This window comes from Saccopteryx leptura, chromosome 12 (genome assembly GCF_036850995.1).
Source record: "Saccopteryx leptura isolate mSacLep1 chromosome 12, mSacLep1_pri_phased_curated, whole genome shotgun sequence".
Taxonomy (NCBI): domain Eukaryota; kingdom Metazoa; phylum Chordata; class Mammalia; order Chiroptera; family Emballonuridae; genus Saccopteryx; species Saccopteryx leptura.
This window is the reverse complement of record NC_089514.1, coordinates 9,890,682-9,909,304: the sequence shown is the minus strand read 5'-3', so window position 1 is coordinate 9,909,304 and position 18,623 is coordinate 9,890,682. Positions and strand designations below refer to the sequence as shown.

The following is an 18,623-nucleotide window of genomic DNA, read 5'->3' as shown; positions in this document are numbered from 1 at the left end:
TATATATATATCTATATATGTGTGTGTGTGTGCATATATATGTACACACACTTTTTGCCTTTTAAATATATTTTAAGCCCTGCCTTTGGAGTTGTTTTTCTAATAGAAAGTACAGATTTTACACATCTGTCCACAGCCTTTGCGTGACCAATGGCACACGTTTGTAAGATGGCCAGAATCAGGCTGTGGTCCACGGCCATGGCCTCAGTCCCAGACTTTAACCCTGACTGTCCTAGGGAGGGAGCGTTCTAAAAAATGTTGATAATTGAGCCCCCCAGCCAAATAAATCACCATCACTAACACACACACACACACACACACACACACACACACCCGCAGAAAAACACCCTATTTCACGAGGGAGGAGACCCGCTCAGAGGCCCCTGGGGCTCTGGGCAGAGAGCTGTGGTCAAGCCCGTGGGTGACAGGTGCAGGGTCGCCCCACAAGGCTCACTGATGCTCCCTGTGACAACTCTGTTTCGCAGTTTTATTGGTAAAACACTCACAGTCCAAACTCAACTTTGTTTTACAGCCATCCCTTCCAAGGGCAGTACTCCGTGTCAGACATGAAGTTAAGATTCTCACAGTGAGTATTTCGAGAACGCACTAGGAAAATTCTTACGTCTGAATTGATGCCATGTGTCGCATTGCTAATTGGGAATTGTTTTTCTCCACTTGATAGACTTGAGCTTCAAATAGTAACCAAACATGCTCATAACAGTCCCCAGCTCAGCGGTGTCTGTGTCAGAGTGAAAACACTGCTGTTCCCTGAGGAGCAGTGTGAACTAATCCCAGCGTTCGCTGCTTTTATGCTGGTGCAATAGCGTCGGCAACTCATGACTGTTGGGAGAGTTAACCACACACCCTACGTCCTTACCACTTTCTAGTTCATCTGTATTTTTGTTCAGTATTTTCTGAAAATTTGCATGCTTAAAATGTTGGCAGATTAAGACATAATAATGAATAATTTTTCTTTTCTCAGTAATTCTCATTTGGGGGATGGTGGTGTGTGTGAGAGAGATATTATTTTTAAATTGTGTTTAACACTTCTTTCCTTTACTCAGTTCTGTTCAAAACAGTGAACGTGGCAAGAAAATTGGCAGTGTCATGGTCACAACCAGCCGGAATGTTGTACAAACAGGAAAAGCTGTTGGTAAGGCATACATTTAGCTAAGAACGGATTGGAATCCTAACACCTCTCTTCTGTGTTCTCAATATGTCATTGATAAAAATGTAAAGTTGTAGAGATTGGGTATCACGTAATAATACAAGGTGATTCCCATAGTGGAATACAGAAGTTTTTGTTTTGTTTTTAATTTTTGTCTTATTTGTTTAAAAAAAAAAGTGTGGCACGAGACAATATCGAAGTTGAGCAAATTTTTGCCACATCTAATGTAGGGGTGACAGAATTTTTGATGAGTTCACTGTTCCATTACCAGGATTCAGGCTTCACTGGAGTTTCCCTCCATTAGCTGCTCATAGTTCAACTTAGATGAAATATACAAGTTCTATGACAGACTCAGTTTTCAAAACTGACTCAATAAGAAATAGAAAATCTGAATAGCCCTATTATCTATTTAATAAATAGAATTAAATATTTAAAAACCTTGTGGCAAAGTTTTTAATTTAACCTGGTCCCAAATGGCTTTCCATATGATTTTTTTTTTTTTTTTTTTTACAGAGACAGAGAGAGGGATAGATAGGGACAGACAGATAGGAACGGAGAGAGATGAGAAGCATCACTCATCAGTTTTTTGTTGTGACACCTTAGTTCAGTGGTAGTCAACCTGGTCCATACTGCCCACTAGTGGGCGTTCCAGCTTTCATGGTGGGCGGTAGCGGAGCAACCAAAGTATAAATAAAAAGATAGATTTAACTATAGTAAGTTGTTTTATAAAGATTTATTCTGCCAAACTTAGCGAAAATCCAACATAAAGTACTTGCTTGATAAGTAATTATTATTATATGCTTTAACTTGCTGTAACTCTGCTTTATAAATTTTATAAAGTAAAGTTACTTCCCTACTTTATAAATCACCATTACTGTGGAACCGGTGGGCGGTTAGAAAATTTTACTACTAACAGAGATACAAAAGTGGGTGGTAGGTATAAAAAGGTTGACTACCCCTGCCTTAGTTGTTGATTGATTGCTTTCTCATATGTGCCTTGACCGTGGGCCTTCAGCAGACCGAGCGACTTTGGGTTCAAGCTGGTGAGCTTTGCTCAAACCAGATGAGCCCACACTCAAGCTGGCGACCTCGGGGTCTTGAACCTGGGTCCTCGGCAACCCAGTCCAACGCTCTATCCACTGCGTCACCGCCTGGTCAGGCGAATTTTATCAAACATTTAAGGGTTTATAGTAACTTTATACAAACTCTTTGAAAAAGTGGTGGATAAGGGAATATTCCCTAACTCATCAGTGATGCCAGTATTCCCTGCTACCAAAGCCACAAATGGCATGCTATATATACTCTTCTGCACTTTCCTTTTTTTACTTAAAAATTTTTAGGATAGTTTCATGTCCGTTCTGGAGAAATTTCTTGTTCCTCCTTTTCTATATATTTACCTTCTTATTTTTAAAAAAATGTTTATTGATTTTAGCAAGAAAGGAAGGGGGAGAGAGACAGAAAGACAGAGACAGAGAGGAACATAGATCTGTTTCTGTATATGCCCTGACCAGTGATGGAACCAGCAACCTCTGTTTTGGAACAATGCTCTAACCCAGTGGTCCCCAACCCTCGGGCTGTGGACTGGTAATGGTCCGTGGGCCATTTGGTACTGGTCCACAGAGAAAGAATAAATAACTTACATTATTTCCGTTTTATTTATATTTAAGTCTGAACGATGTTTTATTTTTTAAAAATGACCAGATTCCCTCTGTTACATCCGTCTAAGACTCACTCTTGACACTTGTCTCATAAGTTCGACAATTATATTTAAAAATATCACAGTTTTTATGCCAGTCGCATAATTTTATTTTGTGCATTTATCCGTCCCACTCTAAAGGCTGGTCGTGAAAATATTTTCTGACAATAAACCAGTCCGTAGCCCAAAAAAGGTTGGGAACCACTGCTCTAACCAACCGAGCTATCCAGCCAAGGCTGTCTTCTTATTTTTAATATATAATTTAAAACTTAAAGAAATGGTACAACAGTTTACAGCAGAGGTCCCCAAACGTTTTACACAGGGGGCCAGTTCACTGTCCCTCAGACCGTTGGAGGGCTGCCACATACAGTGCTCCTCTCACTGACCACCAATGAAAGAGGTGCCCCTTCCGGGAGTGCGGCGGGGGGCCGGATAAATGGCCTCAGGGGGCCACATGCAGCCCGCGGGGCCGTAGTTTGGGGACGCCTGGTTTACAGGAATCCCCAATTATCTCAGGATTTACCAAGTATTTACATTTGCTTTGTCACATCAATATGTAACAATAGGACTTAGCTCCTGATAGAAGCTGACTCACCCATACTGAACACAGTTCAGGAGCCCCGGACTGGGTGATCTCTCTGCAGGGGTCCTCATAGCTTTACTGTCTAAATACCTGGAGATAGGCAGGGTGAGAGAACCAGTCTACAGACTCGTCTTAGAAGACAAACAGGGAGCACATAGCCCCTATCACTTGGTTCATTTTGTTACAAAGGAATGGGATTTGATTTAACATTTTATTCCATGCAACATTAATCATTTGACTTATCATTTTCTTCCATGCAACATTATGCATTTGACTTATTTGTAATTCTTAGTTTTTAATAGAAAAATTCTACTTCATCATAGGTGTATGTATGATTCAGTTGTCACTTAATTTTCAATGATGCTGCGGCTGATAAGTAAATTCTAAGGTCAGTTCTGCTCTTCTACACTCCCCTCTCCAAGAATAGAGGGAGTATGTAATACAACGTAAATAATTTCACTTTAGTGTCAACTTTTGAAATAATGTTCTTTAAAACAAAACAGACCTGAATACATGGTCTTTTACCATTATATGCAGGTCTTCATATAATGCAACATTGTTCGCAAGCAAATTTCCCTAAAGCAGCCCATCCACTCTTGCCTAGGTATGTGGTTATCAGTAATCAGCTCCGGTTTAGAGTACAAAGAGCACATGGACGTGTTCAGCTCTCCGCGTGGTTCTAATGCACAACCGCACTGGACACTGGGCCAAGCATGTGGGTATTGAGGAGGGAATTTGCTGAGTACCTCCAGGATGCTTAGGAGCTGGTTGGCTGGATGACCCAGAAATCATCCCATTTCCTATCAGACTATCTCATGGAGAAGGATTGTTTTGAAACTAGAAATTTAAATGGCATTTTAATAACTATTAACATATCAGTGTGTTACTGTAAATTACCATGTATTCAATCAGCATTGGTTTTTCTTGGTCTCTTAACACGAGTGAAGGCGGTTTTCCTTTTGTTTTCCCTCCTTCCTTCCAGGGCAGTCCGTCGGGGGAGCTCTTTCCAGCGCGAAGACAGCCATGTCCTCGTGGCTGTCCACTTTCACCGGTCCCAGCCCTCAGAGTCTCCCCGAGCCGCCCAGCGGGAAGCCCTGAGTGGCCGGCCACAGGCTGCTGCTGCTTTCTTAGGTTTAAGTGTTCCCTGACTGCTGCTCCAGACTGTTCCTCCTCATCGGCCACAGGTCCACAGCAGGGGACCGATGCGTCGAACTGTTTACATGGACGGTCACCTCTGTCTAAATGAATGTCACAGGATGCTGAAAAGATGAACTCACAACCGTAGCAGGGATGGCGTCCAGGTTGGGGTTTAAATTGACTACTTTTATTTCAGTCTGAGCCTGATTGAAACACACAGCGTCCCTTCTAATGATTTTTCGAGTTCTGATAGTTATATACTTGTTTACTTTAGGAAAGTTTTTACTTATGAAAATTTTGTTCTGTTTTTCCGTTTGAATAGCTGGATGGTCACTGTAATGTATTAGGGCTAAAATTGTTATATTAGAATTTTAATTTCTCTAAAGTTGGCCTACATGTGCTTATAAAGTTAAGGGGCCATATAGTCCAGCCCTTGGTTATTATTTTGCTGAGTTATATGATGATTTTTGTTGTAGATTGGTTGGTTTTCTACCGACAAACTATTAGTTGCCTTCCTCCTGTTGACGTGGAAGTCCCAGGTGGTAGATCTGAGGATGGATGGAGTGTTTTGTTTCCTGTTTAATTTATTCGTTTCCAATCCTAAGCATTTGCTGCGAAGCATCAAGGAGTGTCGCTGTGCTTTTTCCTTCTCTTCTAATTGTTCAAGTAGCTGTGCAGAGAAATAGCATAGTGACAGGTACCGCTGTGTTGGAGCGGTTGAACATACATATTTAGGGCAAGATTTTAAAAGATCAGGTTGGTTAGTTCTGTCGACTCTGCAATCTTTTACAACCATTTTAAACCCACAGTTTGTGCCTTCTGTTTCTTCTTTTGAACAGTTTTCCATTGGGTGTTTACGGACCACAGGTGTTTTCTTAGTCTTACTCTTCATAAAGCTTCTCTAGGCACTTGGGCTTTGCTCCTTCCCTGATGGAAAACCCTCCTTTAGTCAGTCCCGCCCAAAAGTAATTTTCAAAGGAAAGCAAGACCATCTGTAAATATTAAATAGAAATCTCATCTTAGCTCACGTGAGGAAGCGAGGAGCAGGACAAGGGAACTGCGGGACACCAGTCGTGTTTCATCAGGGACATCTGCTTTCGTCTTAGACGTGTGCACGCCTGTGCTCTCTACCGAAGACTTTGCCACAGACAGACCCCAATGTCTGCACACTCAGCTCTTGTTCGCTTTTCATGGGGACATTGGATGGGTGTGCGCAGGGAGTCTTCACAGGGAAGCCACTGCTTGTTCAGTAACAAAGGATACTTGGAAGATACGTAGTGAGTATAATCTACTGATGATGTAAAGAGCGTTGGGAAAAGGAGGATGACACTTTGTTATATTTGACTCATCCCTTAGGAAACGTTAATGTGACCTACATCCTTCTAAGGCAAGTGAAATGGTCAGAGACATAATCTAAACATCCCTAAATTTTCCAGCTTATGTTTCAACACAAGTCCAACAAATCTAAAGGTGGACACACAAGACAACATGCAGACGAAGTAGTATAGATTGTATACCTGAAACCTATATTTTATCAGTGTCACCCCAATAAATTCAATAAAATTTTAAAAATTAAAAATAAATATAAACAGCGTTTCATTATATAAAAAAAATAATTCAGTGATAATAAACTAAAGGGCTTACTCCATTAATTCCACTTCTGCTAGGAAAGTTAACCTCAGGAAATACTACTTTAAGAGAAGTAATACCAAACAGACCCTTACAAGGTATTAATCAGTGTCGCACTGAGACTACAAAACATCCCTTCTAACTTCTTGTTTCATGAGGCCACATCATTGGTTGGAGTGACAGTGTATTAGTGTGAGACTGTTACCTGTCAACGGCCAGATAGTCACAGTGTAGCTCTGCAAGGGGTTGGCCAGCAGCTACTGGGCCATCGTTCAATCTGTGTGGCTTGTGTAATTGGGTCATCCATACTTTGGAATCCCACCGAAGTAAAAAGCTATGTGAAATCTAACTTTGCCTTAGTATCACATGTTCCCCTTTTTAATATCCACCCTAAATGAACTTTCTCTTAATGTTTCTAGTTAAGAGCTCAAAGTAGTCATTTAACTGGCTTTTAACATAAAATGAGTATTTCAGAAGGCAGCACTTTTTTTTTTTAAGATTATATTTACTGATTTTACAGAGAGAGGAGCAGGGAGTGAGAGGTATCAATCAGTGCATAGTTGCTTCACTTCAATTGCTCAGTGCTTGTCATAGCTGCCTTGACCGGGCAAGCCCAGGGTTTCTAACCAGTGACCTCAGTGTTCCAGGTCGGCACTATCCACTGTGCCTCCACAGGCCAGGCAGAACATAGTACTTTTGTCAAAGAAGTGGTCACAAGACCGTAACTCTCTTTCCTTCAGGTTGCGGACGTGTGAGGGTTTTCAGGGACAGAGGTCTTCAGGATGTGGTTGGCAGGAGCCCCGGATAGCCAGCACCGCTGAAGGCAGGAGCCTGGCTGCTCATCCTGGGAGCCTGTGTGCTTGGGCTGGGCCTCCAGGCTGAAACAGTGGCTCTCTCTTCAGCCACTGGCTCTGTGGGCCACAGGAGCCGACACGGGGCCCTCTCAGGCACGTCGCTGGTAAAGGTGCTTACCACCTTTGGTTGGCCACACTTGCTCGATGCTTTTATTTCTAAGTACTGAGTGTCTGTCAGTAGGCCTGAGGGAACCAGGGTCAGCCAGACCTTTTCAAGGTGTGTCAAACACACTGACCGCATCTGCAGCTTGGTGGTGGCCTCACTGTTTGTCTAGTGACTTAAAAGTAGTGTGTGGAGCCTGACCTGTGGTGGCGCAGTGGATAAAGCGTCGACCTGGAAATGCTGAGGTCACCAGTTCGAAACCCTGGGCTTGCCTGGTCAAGACACATATGGGAGTTGATGCTTCCTGCTCCTCCCCTCTTCTCTCTCTCTGTCTCCCTCTCTGTTTCTCTCTCCTCTCTAAAAATAAATAAATAAAATAAAATAAAATAATTAAAAAAAAGTAGTGTGTGGAGCCCTGGCCAGATCGCTCGGTTGGTTAGAGCGTTGTCTGGATACACCCAGGATGTGGGATCATCGTTCCACATACAAGGACAGATTGATGGTCCTGTCTCTCTCGCTGCCTTCCTCTCTAAAATGATTTAAAAATTTTTTTTTTAGAAAAGAAGTAGTGTTTGGAAAAAATCCCTGGCATACAGTAATGACAGTGACATAGGTAAGGAAAAAAAGAGTTAAAGCTGCTGTGTCTTGGACGAGGTGAATAGAAAAGGTTGCATGCATATCAAGACAAGGCTTAGAGTTATTCTGCATCTGCCTTTGGTGCATATAACCAGTATAGTCTGTCCCCAAACCCATCAGTCATTTATTAGACCCCATGCTTTAAAATAATCCCCACTGATGTCCTTTTTAAGAAACAGCAGCAATGTCTTTGGGCACCAACCAGACCATATGGTGTGATTTCCGCAACCTAATCTTGCATCCTGGGATCTCTATTAGGCATTAGATTTTTCTGAGAATAATACAGTTTGGGAAGGCAAGGAGAAGCAAATTAGGAAGAGGGAGGAGAAGTGAGCAGTGCCTGCAAGGCTGAGGAGTAAGGTTCTTAAAAATCTCACTGGAAGTATTTCAGGAGCAGTATTTAATATGCTAAAGGTTATAAGACTCCTTTTACAAAGAAGCTGACCCTCTTATCTGCTAGTTACAAGTTTAAAAGGAAGCTGTAAGGTGATCTTCCTGGCAGGCAGGTGGTGTCTTCATTTTGTGTTTTGTGGAAGTTAGTGATCCTTTTCCCTGCGGTGGGTGATGAGTTAGGGAGCCCTTGGCTCTGGAAGAGGCCGGGGGACAGATCCCGAAGCTCATGAACTTGTATCTGCTTCGGCAGTCTGGGAAAGGAGCCGGCAGCTGCTACATGTCTCTTGCTATTTTATTGGGGATTTGGTTTGGACTACTGAAATGGCATCAACATTTGCATGCTCTGATTCTTCGACCAGAGGTGGCTCAGTGCCCTTGGCCTTTCTACCCAGTTCTGGGTGGCCTTTCAACAAGAGAGAGGGCGCAGCCCCCAGTTCTAGAAGGTTCTAGAAGATGCGTCTAGAAGATGCTCGTCATTTCCCCTAGTGCAGTGTGCCACTAGGATTCTTCTCATTCCAGATCTTTGAACTTCCTAACATTGGAATTCTTCTCATACTCGCCAACATTCCATAAATAGTTGTCAAGGACAAAGCAAAGGAATGTGGCTCTTTATTCTTTTCATGGAAGTTACTTTGTCCACATGACTTCCTGCTTTCACAGGAAAGAAACCAGCTCCCTTGTATGCTAACTCCAAAATTATAGGATTGTGCACGTATGAGGGGTTGAATATATTTTGTAAAACTAATGCATTTGTATTTCTGTGCTGTTCTAAAGTTTACCTTTTTACTTATATTAAAGATAGAGAAACTATATATTTAAATCATGTAAATGGGACATAATGTAGGGGTTTTTTCCAATCTTTTCATTAGCTTCTTTCACACACATAGTATGCTGCTCAAATGTGTGTGTGTGTGTGTGTGTGTGTGTGTGGTGTATGTATGTGTGCGTGCACGCTCAGTATATACATTTAAACATTTCAGCCAGGTACTGAGCCAGGAAAGGTAATTGAAGTCTTAGAAAGCTTCTGTCCTTAGAAAATACTTTGTTTTCTTGAAACATTAATAATTTATCAATGGAAAAATAGGATCAAGACTTTGTTTCAGGGCACTTAGTCATTAGTTCCTAAATTTAGGAAACATTTAACAATTGCTTGGTAAAGGCATTTAGTGGTTACAAAACTAATTTAAATATTTGAGATTGAAGGCTTTCCACTAGGGAAACTCTTCCTAGGGAAGTTTAGCTTAGAAATCTCAGACAGTTTTCTAAGGAAGTTTAGCTGGGGCATGTGTTTTGATGAGAAAGTTCGTTTCTCTTTGCTCCAGTGAGTTTTATCATTTGTACTAGTTTGTTTTTGTTGTCATTTGTTTCAAAAGAATGTTAAAATTATAAATCACGTCCAATCATACTGAATTGTAAAACTCCTACTGTATCTTTATTTTAAAGAAAAATGAGAATAAACTTCTGTTTGTCCTGAATACAGTCGTACCTGACCTGTCTTTCTAGGGGTCCCTGCCATGTTGCCGGGTGGCTTCTGACCCGCTTCCCAGTTGGATAGCAGTGCCCGCTCCCCAGAAAGGTGGCGCAGGGGATGCAATAGAGGACCCACGGCTGATCAGCCTTTCACTTCCACTCTGCTCGTGGCAGCGCCTTCAGTGTTTAAGCTGGTGAGCCCGCAGGGACAGCCCACCCCCCCCCGTTTTTGTGGACTGCTGAGAGCAGGGGCCTGCGGAGGGCAGGCAGGGTGGTTGTGCGAGAATGCCGCAGAGCTGCTCACCAAAGAGCCCCAGGGGACAGGCGCCAGCACAGGCAGCCCTCACCTTGTCGTGCACGTGTCCATGGACTGTGCTTGTCTACAGACCAGGTGTTCCGCACAAGCAGGCAGGTGTCTGTCCCCTGGGAAGGTGTGCTTCCTGGAGCACAGGGTTAAGGTGAAGGCACCAGTGTTCTCTGACCTGGACTGTCCACGTCCTGGAGCTGAGGTGGTGACAGGAGGTGACTGGGAGACGGAAGAGGTCGCACCGCGGGCATCTCCCCACTTCTCTCTGCTTGTTGGTGACGTGTCTCAGGGCTGCGCCCTGCAGCCTCACTTCCCTTGTTCCTGGTGTTTGCTACCTGCGTCCAGCCTGCCCGCTACACCCAGGTTCATCTCCCTGAAACACGGGGGTATTCTTCACGGTCACCTCACTGCATGGTAACCCTCAGTGTCGACAGTTGTCTACAGGATTAAACACAGCTTCCCAAATCAGGCCCTTGGGTCCCCACATAGTAACCCGTCTCCTGTGAGCTGCTCTGCGGGCGGCTGGCCTCCACAAGCCCCCTGGCCACCTGTGACCTTTGCTGTGGCCAGGCCTTCCCACCTCCTGCTTGCTGGACAATCATTAAGAGAACCCAGAACAGACGCTAATCAGAGGCCCAGCTCCACCTTCTCTTCCTCGGGTCTCCCCAGGGCTAACTTCCAGTCCTTTCTAAAGCGCTTCAGTGAAGCGCTGATTGAGTGCTCCAGACACGGGCTTCCCAGCCTTGGAGGTTTGCAGTTAGTAAAAAAGAAAGAGGATGGGGCAACTTAAGTGTGAAAAATACAGATAAAAGCAGGAAATGTACATTAAAATGAACATCAAGGCCCTGGTCGGTTGGCTCAGTGGTAGAGCGTCGGCCTGGCGTGCAGAAGCCCCGGGTTCGATTCCCGGTCAGGGCACACAGGAGAAGCACCCATCTGCTTCTCCACCCCTCCCCCTCTCCTTCCTCTCTGTCTCTCTCTTTCCCTCCCCCAGCCGAGGCTCCATTGGAGCAAAGATGGCCCGGGCGCTGGGGATGGTTCCTTGGTCTCTGCCCCAGGCGCTAGAGTGGCTCTGGTCACAACAGAGTGACGCCCCGGATGGGGCAGAGCATCGCCCCCTGGTGGGCAGAGCGTCGCCCCCTGGTGGGCGTGCCGGGTAGATCCTGGTCGGGCGCATGCGGGAGTCTGTCTGACTGTCTCTCCCCGTTTCCAGCTTCAGAAAAATAAAAATAAAATAAAAATAAAAAAGTGAACATCAAGTAACCTTCATGCAATCACAACCCAGGTAAGAAATGGCATATTGCCAGCCCCTAATGAGCCTCGTCCCTGTGTCTCTCCCAGAACATAACTGTTCCTCTTCCAGAGGTATTTGATATTCTTTTGAGATAATAATTTCTTTGTATGTTTACCTCCTTCCTCCTGTTTGTAGTCCAAAGAGCAGAGTTGATTTTCTGTCTGCTTTTGAACTTGTATAAACAGAATCACACCACTTGTATTGTCTCTTCTGGTTAATTTGAGTTTTTAGGAGACTGTTCTCTTTCATTGCTCCGCAATCCTATTCCACGCTGCACTCTACCGTAATGCACCCCGTCTGCCAGAGGTGGACCCTGGCCGTTTCTGGTTTGGGGCTAACATGCAGAGCGGCACTGCTCTGACCACGCTAGTGCTTATCCCAGTCACCTGTGCACGTCCCCCCAGGGTGTACACGTGGGACTATGGACCTCTCCGACCTTTTTGTTTTGGTGTGCTGCCATTGTGCCCTCCCACCAGCATCACATCAGAGTGTCACTGTTCCACACTGTCACCTATGATTTGGTGCCACCAGCAATTTAAATTTTTGCTGAACTGGTGGGTGTGAAATGGTATCTTAGTGGGTTTTAACTTGTATTTCTCCGAGTACCAAGAAGGTTGAGTACTTCTTCATTTATTTATTTATTTTTAATTTTTTTTTTAATTTATTCATTTTAGAGAGGGAGAGAAAGAGAGAGAGGAGAGACAGAGGGAGAGAAGGGGGGTAGGAGCTGGAAGCATCAATTCCCATATGTGCCTTGACCAGGCAAGCCCAGGGTTTCGAACCGGCAACCTCAGCATTTCCAGGTCGATGCTTTATCCACTGCGCCACCACAGGTCAGGCCTTCTTCATGTATTGACCATTTAGATTCCCACTTTTGTGAAATGCCTATTCCAAGTCTCCCACCCATTTTTCTATTGGGCTGTCTGCTTCTTGGCTTGTTTTATTGTATGAGTATGTATGTGTATATACAGATGTGCGTTTTCTGGATACTTTGTCAAATGTGTTGCAAATATAGCATTCTGTGACTTATCTTCATTCTTCATAGTGTCTTGATGAATAGACTTCTAAATGTCAAATTTATCTTTCCTCTTATGGTTAGAAGAAATTGTATCTGTGTGTCTTATTTAAGAAACCGTCTTCTACTTCAAGGTCATGAGGATATGCTCTATAATCTTTGAGAATTTTTTCTTTGCCTTTTACATTTAGAACTTTATCTACCTGGAATATCTTTTTTTTATTTTTTATTTTTCTGAAGTGAGAAGCGGGAAGGCAGAGAGACTCCGCATGCACCTGACTGAGATCCATCCACCCGGCATGCCCAGCAGGGGGCAATGCTCTGCCCATCTGGGGCGTTGCTCTGTTACAACTGGAGCCATTCTAGTGCCTGAGGCAGAGGCCATGGAGCCGTCCTCAGCACCCGGGGCCAACTTTGCTCCAGTGGAGCCTTGGCTGCGGGAGGGGAAGAGAGAGGTAGAGAGAAAGGAGAGGGAGGAGGGGGGAGAAGCAGATGGGTGCTGCTTCTGTGTGCCCTGGCAGGGAATTGAACCTGGGACTTCCACACGTCAGGCTGATGCTCTACTGCTGAGCCAACCAGCCAGGGCCTGGAATATATAGAGCGGTGTGTGATGAGTCAAATTTCTATTCCCTATCCAGCCACCCCTGCAATATGGCCAGAAAGTTTGGGCACTTCATACAAAGGCATTTTAGCATGAAAATATGGGGAAAGCCTTTCAATCAAATAATTGAATTGTACCCGTTTATAGTTAGTCCGTATCTTTCTCATCTTGTTATAGGTCCTGTGCAAAGCGCTGCAGCACCAGTCCATGGAGGTGGATGAAGGGGCTGATGTTCCCCAAGTCTGACAATCACATAAATGCCCAGTGTCTCAAGAACTGTCCCGGACAGTCACAAACCCTAAGGACTTTTAATACTGCACCAAAGACTCACACTGGTCTCCAAGTGTGACCCAAGAGTTTTACCTCTTTGGCTATTTCCCCTGGGAAGTCACCCTTAAGACAGACCCAGGTCCCTCACAGTGCGCTTAAGGCCTGCCTTCTGCCCGAGCACTCGGCCTACCATGCACACGCAGAGTACGCATGCCCACAGTTCCTAGTGGCTGCTGTTCAGCAGGAAGGGACGGACAGTCACCACAGAGGATGGAATGGGCCAGGTCAAGGGTAAGCCAGGATGTGTTCAAGTACATCATTGTGGTCAACTTCTTTTTGACAGGGATGAATAGATGTCTCTCCCCCTGGGAGCCCAAAAGTCTGAGTTTCAAGGGAGAAGTAGGATGGGGGAGAGGTTGTGAGATACGACGGTCTTCAGGGCCTAGGAGAGCAGCATCGGCCAAGACTTGGAAGCTGTTCTCTGGTGTGGCCAGAGATGAGGCTAGAATAGAAGGCCAAGTGAGGATGGGGTCCCTGTCGGCCTGGACGGGGGGCGCAGGCTTGATCTAAAAGGCAAGAGAAGCCCTTGCAGGCCTCCCTGCAGGCAAGCGGCCGGTGGGTGCTACACTGTAGTTGGTTCTGGGCTGGGACAGCATCGGCGCCATCCTCACTGCAAATTCAGTGACGTTTCTCTGAACCCAACAAGCGACCCTTCTCCCTCCCTCAAGGGCCCCATCTCACAGCTTTCCACTAAATCACATCTGCTTCAAACAAAACTCAACCCTCAGTCAAAACCAGCTACCATGAGAACATGATTTCGCCAGAGGTTAGACTGGGGGGTTGGGGGGTGGTCCACGTAACAACTATGACATGACCAGGGACCATGCTGGGGATAGCCCAGGGAACGTGTTATAATCTAACCTGGCAAAGTGGAGACCCAAGCCACATGTGCCACCAAGGCTGTGTTGATATGTTTAAACTTGGGCAACACTTTTTCTGCAAGTGCTTTACCAGCAGTAAACTACATGAAGCCAGTAATCTGCATATTCAAAAAATCCACCAGCAGCTGATGTCCGGATTTTCATTTACATCTGCTCTAATTGGTGGGGGTTTTTTCTGATAAACTGGACCAGAGGAACCATGTGCTGTTAGCTCAGGGGAATGACTGGGTCCAAGTAGGCCAGGGGAGAATTTGAAGTCCCCATTCCAGCTGCCCCTCCTGCCGTGCCCTAGAAAACAGTCCCTCCGCAGCACTTCCTAGAAACCACGGAGACGGGAGGAACCGCCGCCGCCCTGGGCAGCAGGCACCCTGAATCGCTTCTTTGTCCAAGATCATCCAGGAGACACGGAGGCCTCTGTGCCCTCAATGGGTCATTCACTCACCCATGCTTGCAGAATGGAAATTCCCAGGTAAAGTTTTAACACTTTCAAGCTGACAGACTTAAGGCCAAACAGTGCTGTTAGGTAGACACGGTCAGTGGAAAAACTACGGTTTATGTTTTTCAAGAAAAAGGCAAACCCCAGAAGGCTGGTATCTCTGACCAGTGAAAAGTTACAAAAAGGTGCCTGCGTTTTCATCTCGCTAGACTTTGGCAGTAACAAGGAAGACCTTTGCATTTGCTCCGGGCCCCGTAAATGGGAGGCAGGCACCCACTTACTCGACACCTACCCTCTCTGAACCTGGGCTTCCCTTGGGTGCAACAGGTTACCATGAACATGCAGATCCATTTGTTTTCGTTCACTGGCCATCTTCCCCCAGGATGGGAGAAGGGATCTTTGTCTGATTTACTCCCTGCTATCTCATCAGGGATAAGGAATGTGTTTGGCACACAGTAAGCACTCAGTAAACACTGGATGAATGGACAGACAGTTCTGATCTGTAACGGGGGAGAAAGGAGAAGTTTTATGTAACTGGAAGGCCAAGGGTCACAATGCACAGGCAAAACACAGAATGAAGAGTGGTGTGAGTTCCTGGCGCTGAGGATGGGGTACCAGAAACGATTGACAAAAGCGGACATAGAGGAAATGTTGAACTTACTATGCATACTCCAAATGGCATATCTGACATATGCTTAACTCTGAATACATATTTGCTATCACTGTTACTTTTAATTCTTTGAATTAACCATTGAAGAGAGTCAAACAGATTTTTATCATGTGTGTAGGCAATGAAGAATAAAATGAGCACTCACCACCCAATGGTGTGTCTCAGCCCTCTGAGTTAGAAAAGGGACAGGAAGAGGAGACGACACGCAGAGTGCCTATCGGGCTCCCCCCTTGGGCTCCCTACCTCAGTTTCCCTCTTTGACTAGGAGAGTCCATATACAAAGAGCTCCAAAAGGTGAAGGCACAGTAGTCCTTGAACGCCGTGTGACCTTGAGCAAGTTAAAGAAAAGACTTCTCTAAACCTATGTTCTGAATAAAATAGGGGAAGGTCGATTAGAGGTTCTCAAGGGCACTCTTGGATGGGAAACGGCTTAAACACATCCGTCCCAGGTGAGTAAGGCTTCCCTGATGAAGAGGACACCTCCCCACTCCCCTGTGCGCTGACTGGCTCCTTCCTTGTGTAGGTCTCCATGACTCCGCTTCTTGTACGGCAGTGGTCCCCAACCTTTTTTGGGCCACGGACCAGTTTAATGTCAGAAAATATTTTCACGGACCGGCCTTTAGGGTGGGACAGATAAATGTATCATGTGACCGAGACAAGCGTCAAGAGTGATTCTTAGACGGATGTAACAGAGGGAATCTGGTCATTTTTTTAAAAATAAAACATTGTTCAGACTTAAATATAAATAAAACGGAAATAATGTAAGTTATTTATTCTTTCTCTGTGGACCAGGACCAAATGGCCCACGGACCGACACCGGTCCGCAGTCCGGGGATTGGGGACCACTGCTGTACAGTATCAAGCACCCACCCTCCATTCTTTCTTGTGTGTTTGAATGTTGAGCTAACGAACACCTTTTTCGTTGCTTTGAGATGTGCTTTTAAGAAGCATGCTCAGTAAAGCAGGCATGACTATTTTCGGGGCCCTTAAATCAGGAGCACCTAAGTCATCTTAAATGGGATTAATCCCATCCTGGGCCTGACCGTCATTCCACGCCTTAGAATTACTATCAAGAAAAGACTCCAAAAAGGAAGGAAAGGCTATGTGCACCGCGTTCTTTGTCATGGCAGTTTTCATTACGCTGGATACTGAAAAATTGGGAGCAATCTCCATTACCCACCTTACTGTTCTGGGGGTCACCATCTGGTTCTGAGCTGTGAGGACAGGGAGGCTGGCACAGTAGGCACCTGATGGATACTGTGACACAAACAAAACGTTCCTTTTCCAACACGAGGCTCTGAGCTGATGGCTTTCTGAGCACGGCGGGGCTGACGCACTGAGAACAGTAAAAGAAAGCAGTGCTTTCAACTATTTGTTTTACTATGTGCAGGGTGAAACTGTAAATGGATATTTAGTACCACAAAAAGTAGGCCAAGGGTAAGAAAAACTCCACACACAAGAGAGTTCAGCTGACCAAATTAAGTCTGATCCAGAATAAACAGTTCTCATGTGGAAATCCAGCAGTCAGAGGACGATCCACGGGTCAACGGCCCACGGTGCTGATCTGCATAATGATGTCACCCTTTAGGATAGAGGGAAGAAGGGCCATCGCTCTGGGGTGTGTGGGGAAAATCAAATGTGAGAAAGTAACAATTCTCAGGCCTCAAAGAGGACTTTGTTACTGAAGAGAAACCAGGCTCCTGTGCTTTTTCCCATGAACTTGACCAACCTCGATCACTTCTCCCCATGCTCACCCTGCATCCAAGGCCTAAAACAAGGTTTCTATTATCAAATCCCTCCAATAGAAATAATGTCGTCACATGAGGAGCACTGCACATGAAAGAATTCTATTGAAATGAAACTGCAGCTTAGCAGTTATGAACCTGTCAAGACCATTCATACTCATCTAAGATGAAGGTTTTGCCACACTTATTAAAAAAGGCCAAGGAATTTAGGATATTGCCAAGAGTGGAAGCATTAAGATAACAAATAAGTTTTTTTAAAAAGTGACTAATGAAACTTCTATTGAGAAGGAAGAATTTGTTGTATTAGGATGGGGTGCTTTTTTTATTACCAACTATGCTACAGGGTAGGGCAATGCAGCCCTGAATCAGAAAGTCTTTACTGTCAAAAACATGGATCACTTTGTAGAAAAGTATTCAGACCAGTAAGAATACTCCATAAATGATCAGGATGATGAATCGATCAAGGTACGCAGCATTAGGGATGTGAAGGGCCACTCTGCAGCACAAGGTAGAGGTGGTTGTCAGGGAAGCCCTCTCTTAAACAGATCCTGGGTAGTACAGACAGCCATAGGCAGGTTTGGGATGGGACGGCCACTGAGTGGAGCAAGTGGCACGGGCAAAGGCGGGAAGCATAGCAAGTCAAGGGTCGTGGGTCAACAATCTAAGATAAGGCTGTGGAGGTCACTTAAAGCCAATTTCAAGAGAGCCTTAAATGTGCTGAAGAACCCTCCACCCTGTGAGGACACGACGAGAAGGTGGTTGGCATCTGCGAGCCAGGAAGACAGTGTTGGCAGAAACTAACTCTCATGGACTTTGGTTTGGAACTTCTAGGCTCCAGAACTTTCTGGAGGCTAGGAAGTCAGAGATCAAGATGCTGGCAGATTTGGTTCCTGGCAGAGATGATACAGAAAAAACAAATCACCAAGTGAACAAGCACACAGCCATGTACAAGCCAAGGAGCAAGGCCTGGAACAGCTCCTCATAACCCTTACGAGAAACTACACCTGCCAGCACCTTTATTTCACATTGCTAGCCTCCAGAGACTTATGATAAACTTAATTTTTTTTTTAATTTAGTAAGACAGAAAGAGAGACAGGAACATTATTCTGTTCCTGTATGTGCCCCGACCAAAGAACCAAACTGGAAACCCCTGCGCTTTAGGATGATGCTCTGAATTATCTTGCCAGGGCTATAATAAACTCTCTTACATAAAAGAACACTAATGGTATTTATCCATAAAATGATGCTTAATTTTCACTGATTTGAGAGGAAGGGTGAGACATCGATTTATTCTAGATATTTATGCATTCGTTGGTTGATTCTTGTATGTGCCCTGGCCAGGGATCAAACCCGCAACCTTGGCGTATCAGGACATCACTAAGCGACTGAGCTACCTGGCCAGGACCAAATGCTCTTATGATCCAAGGATTCATCCTCAAATGATTTAAACTTATTCCCAATGTTTAATTCTCTTGCTTCCCTTTATAGTTAAGACAAAGGTCCCGTTTTCTAAGTTCTCTGCTTCCTTTTATGCTATCAGAAAATGTGATCACTCCTAAGGATCAAAATGGTGCTTCTCTGACCTTCTCTTCTTTAATAAGTCAATGGACTATGTGCCAGTGTGGACTGAAGCTCCCTCAATTTCTGATGAAGTCTGGCAGAATAATTTCTCTCA

General features: G+C 44.9%; 1 protein-coding gene across 1 annotated transcript in view; it reads left to right on the top strand.

Moving 5' to 3' along the window:
- AVL9 (AVL9 cell migration associated) overlaps window positions 1–9,674 on the top strand; it is a 43,763-nt gene extending 34,089 nt beyond the window's left edge. The window contains exons 14-16 of the mRNA XM_066354407.1: window positions 533–586; window positions 1,065–1,153; window positions 4,430–9,674. Coding sequence (XP_066210504.1) covers window positions 533–586; window positions 1,065–1,153; window positions 4,430–4,545 — 259 coding nt within the window. The 3' untranslated portion in view covers window positions 4,546–9,674. The remainder of the gene's footprint in view (window positions 1–532; window positions 587–1,064; window positions 1,154–4,429) is intronic.
- The last annotated feature ends 8,949 nt before the right edge of the window (window positions 9,675–18,623 follow it).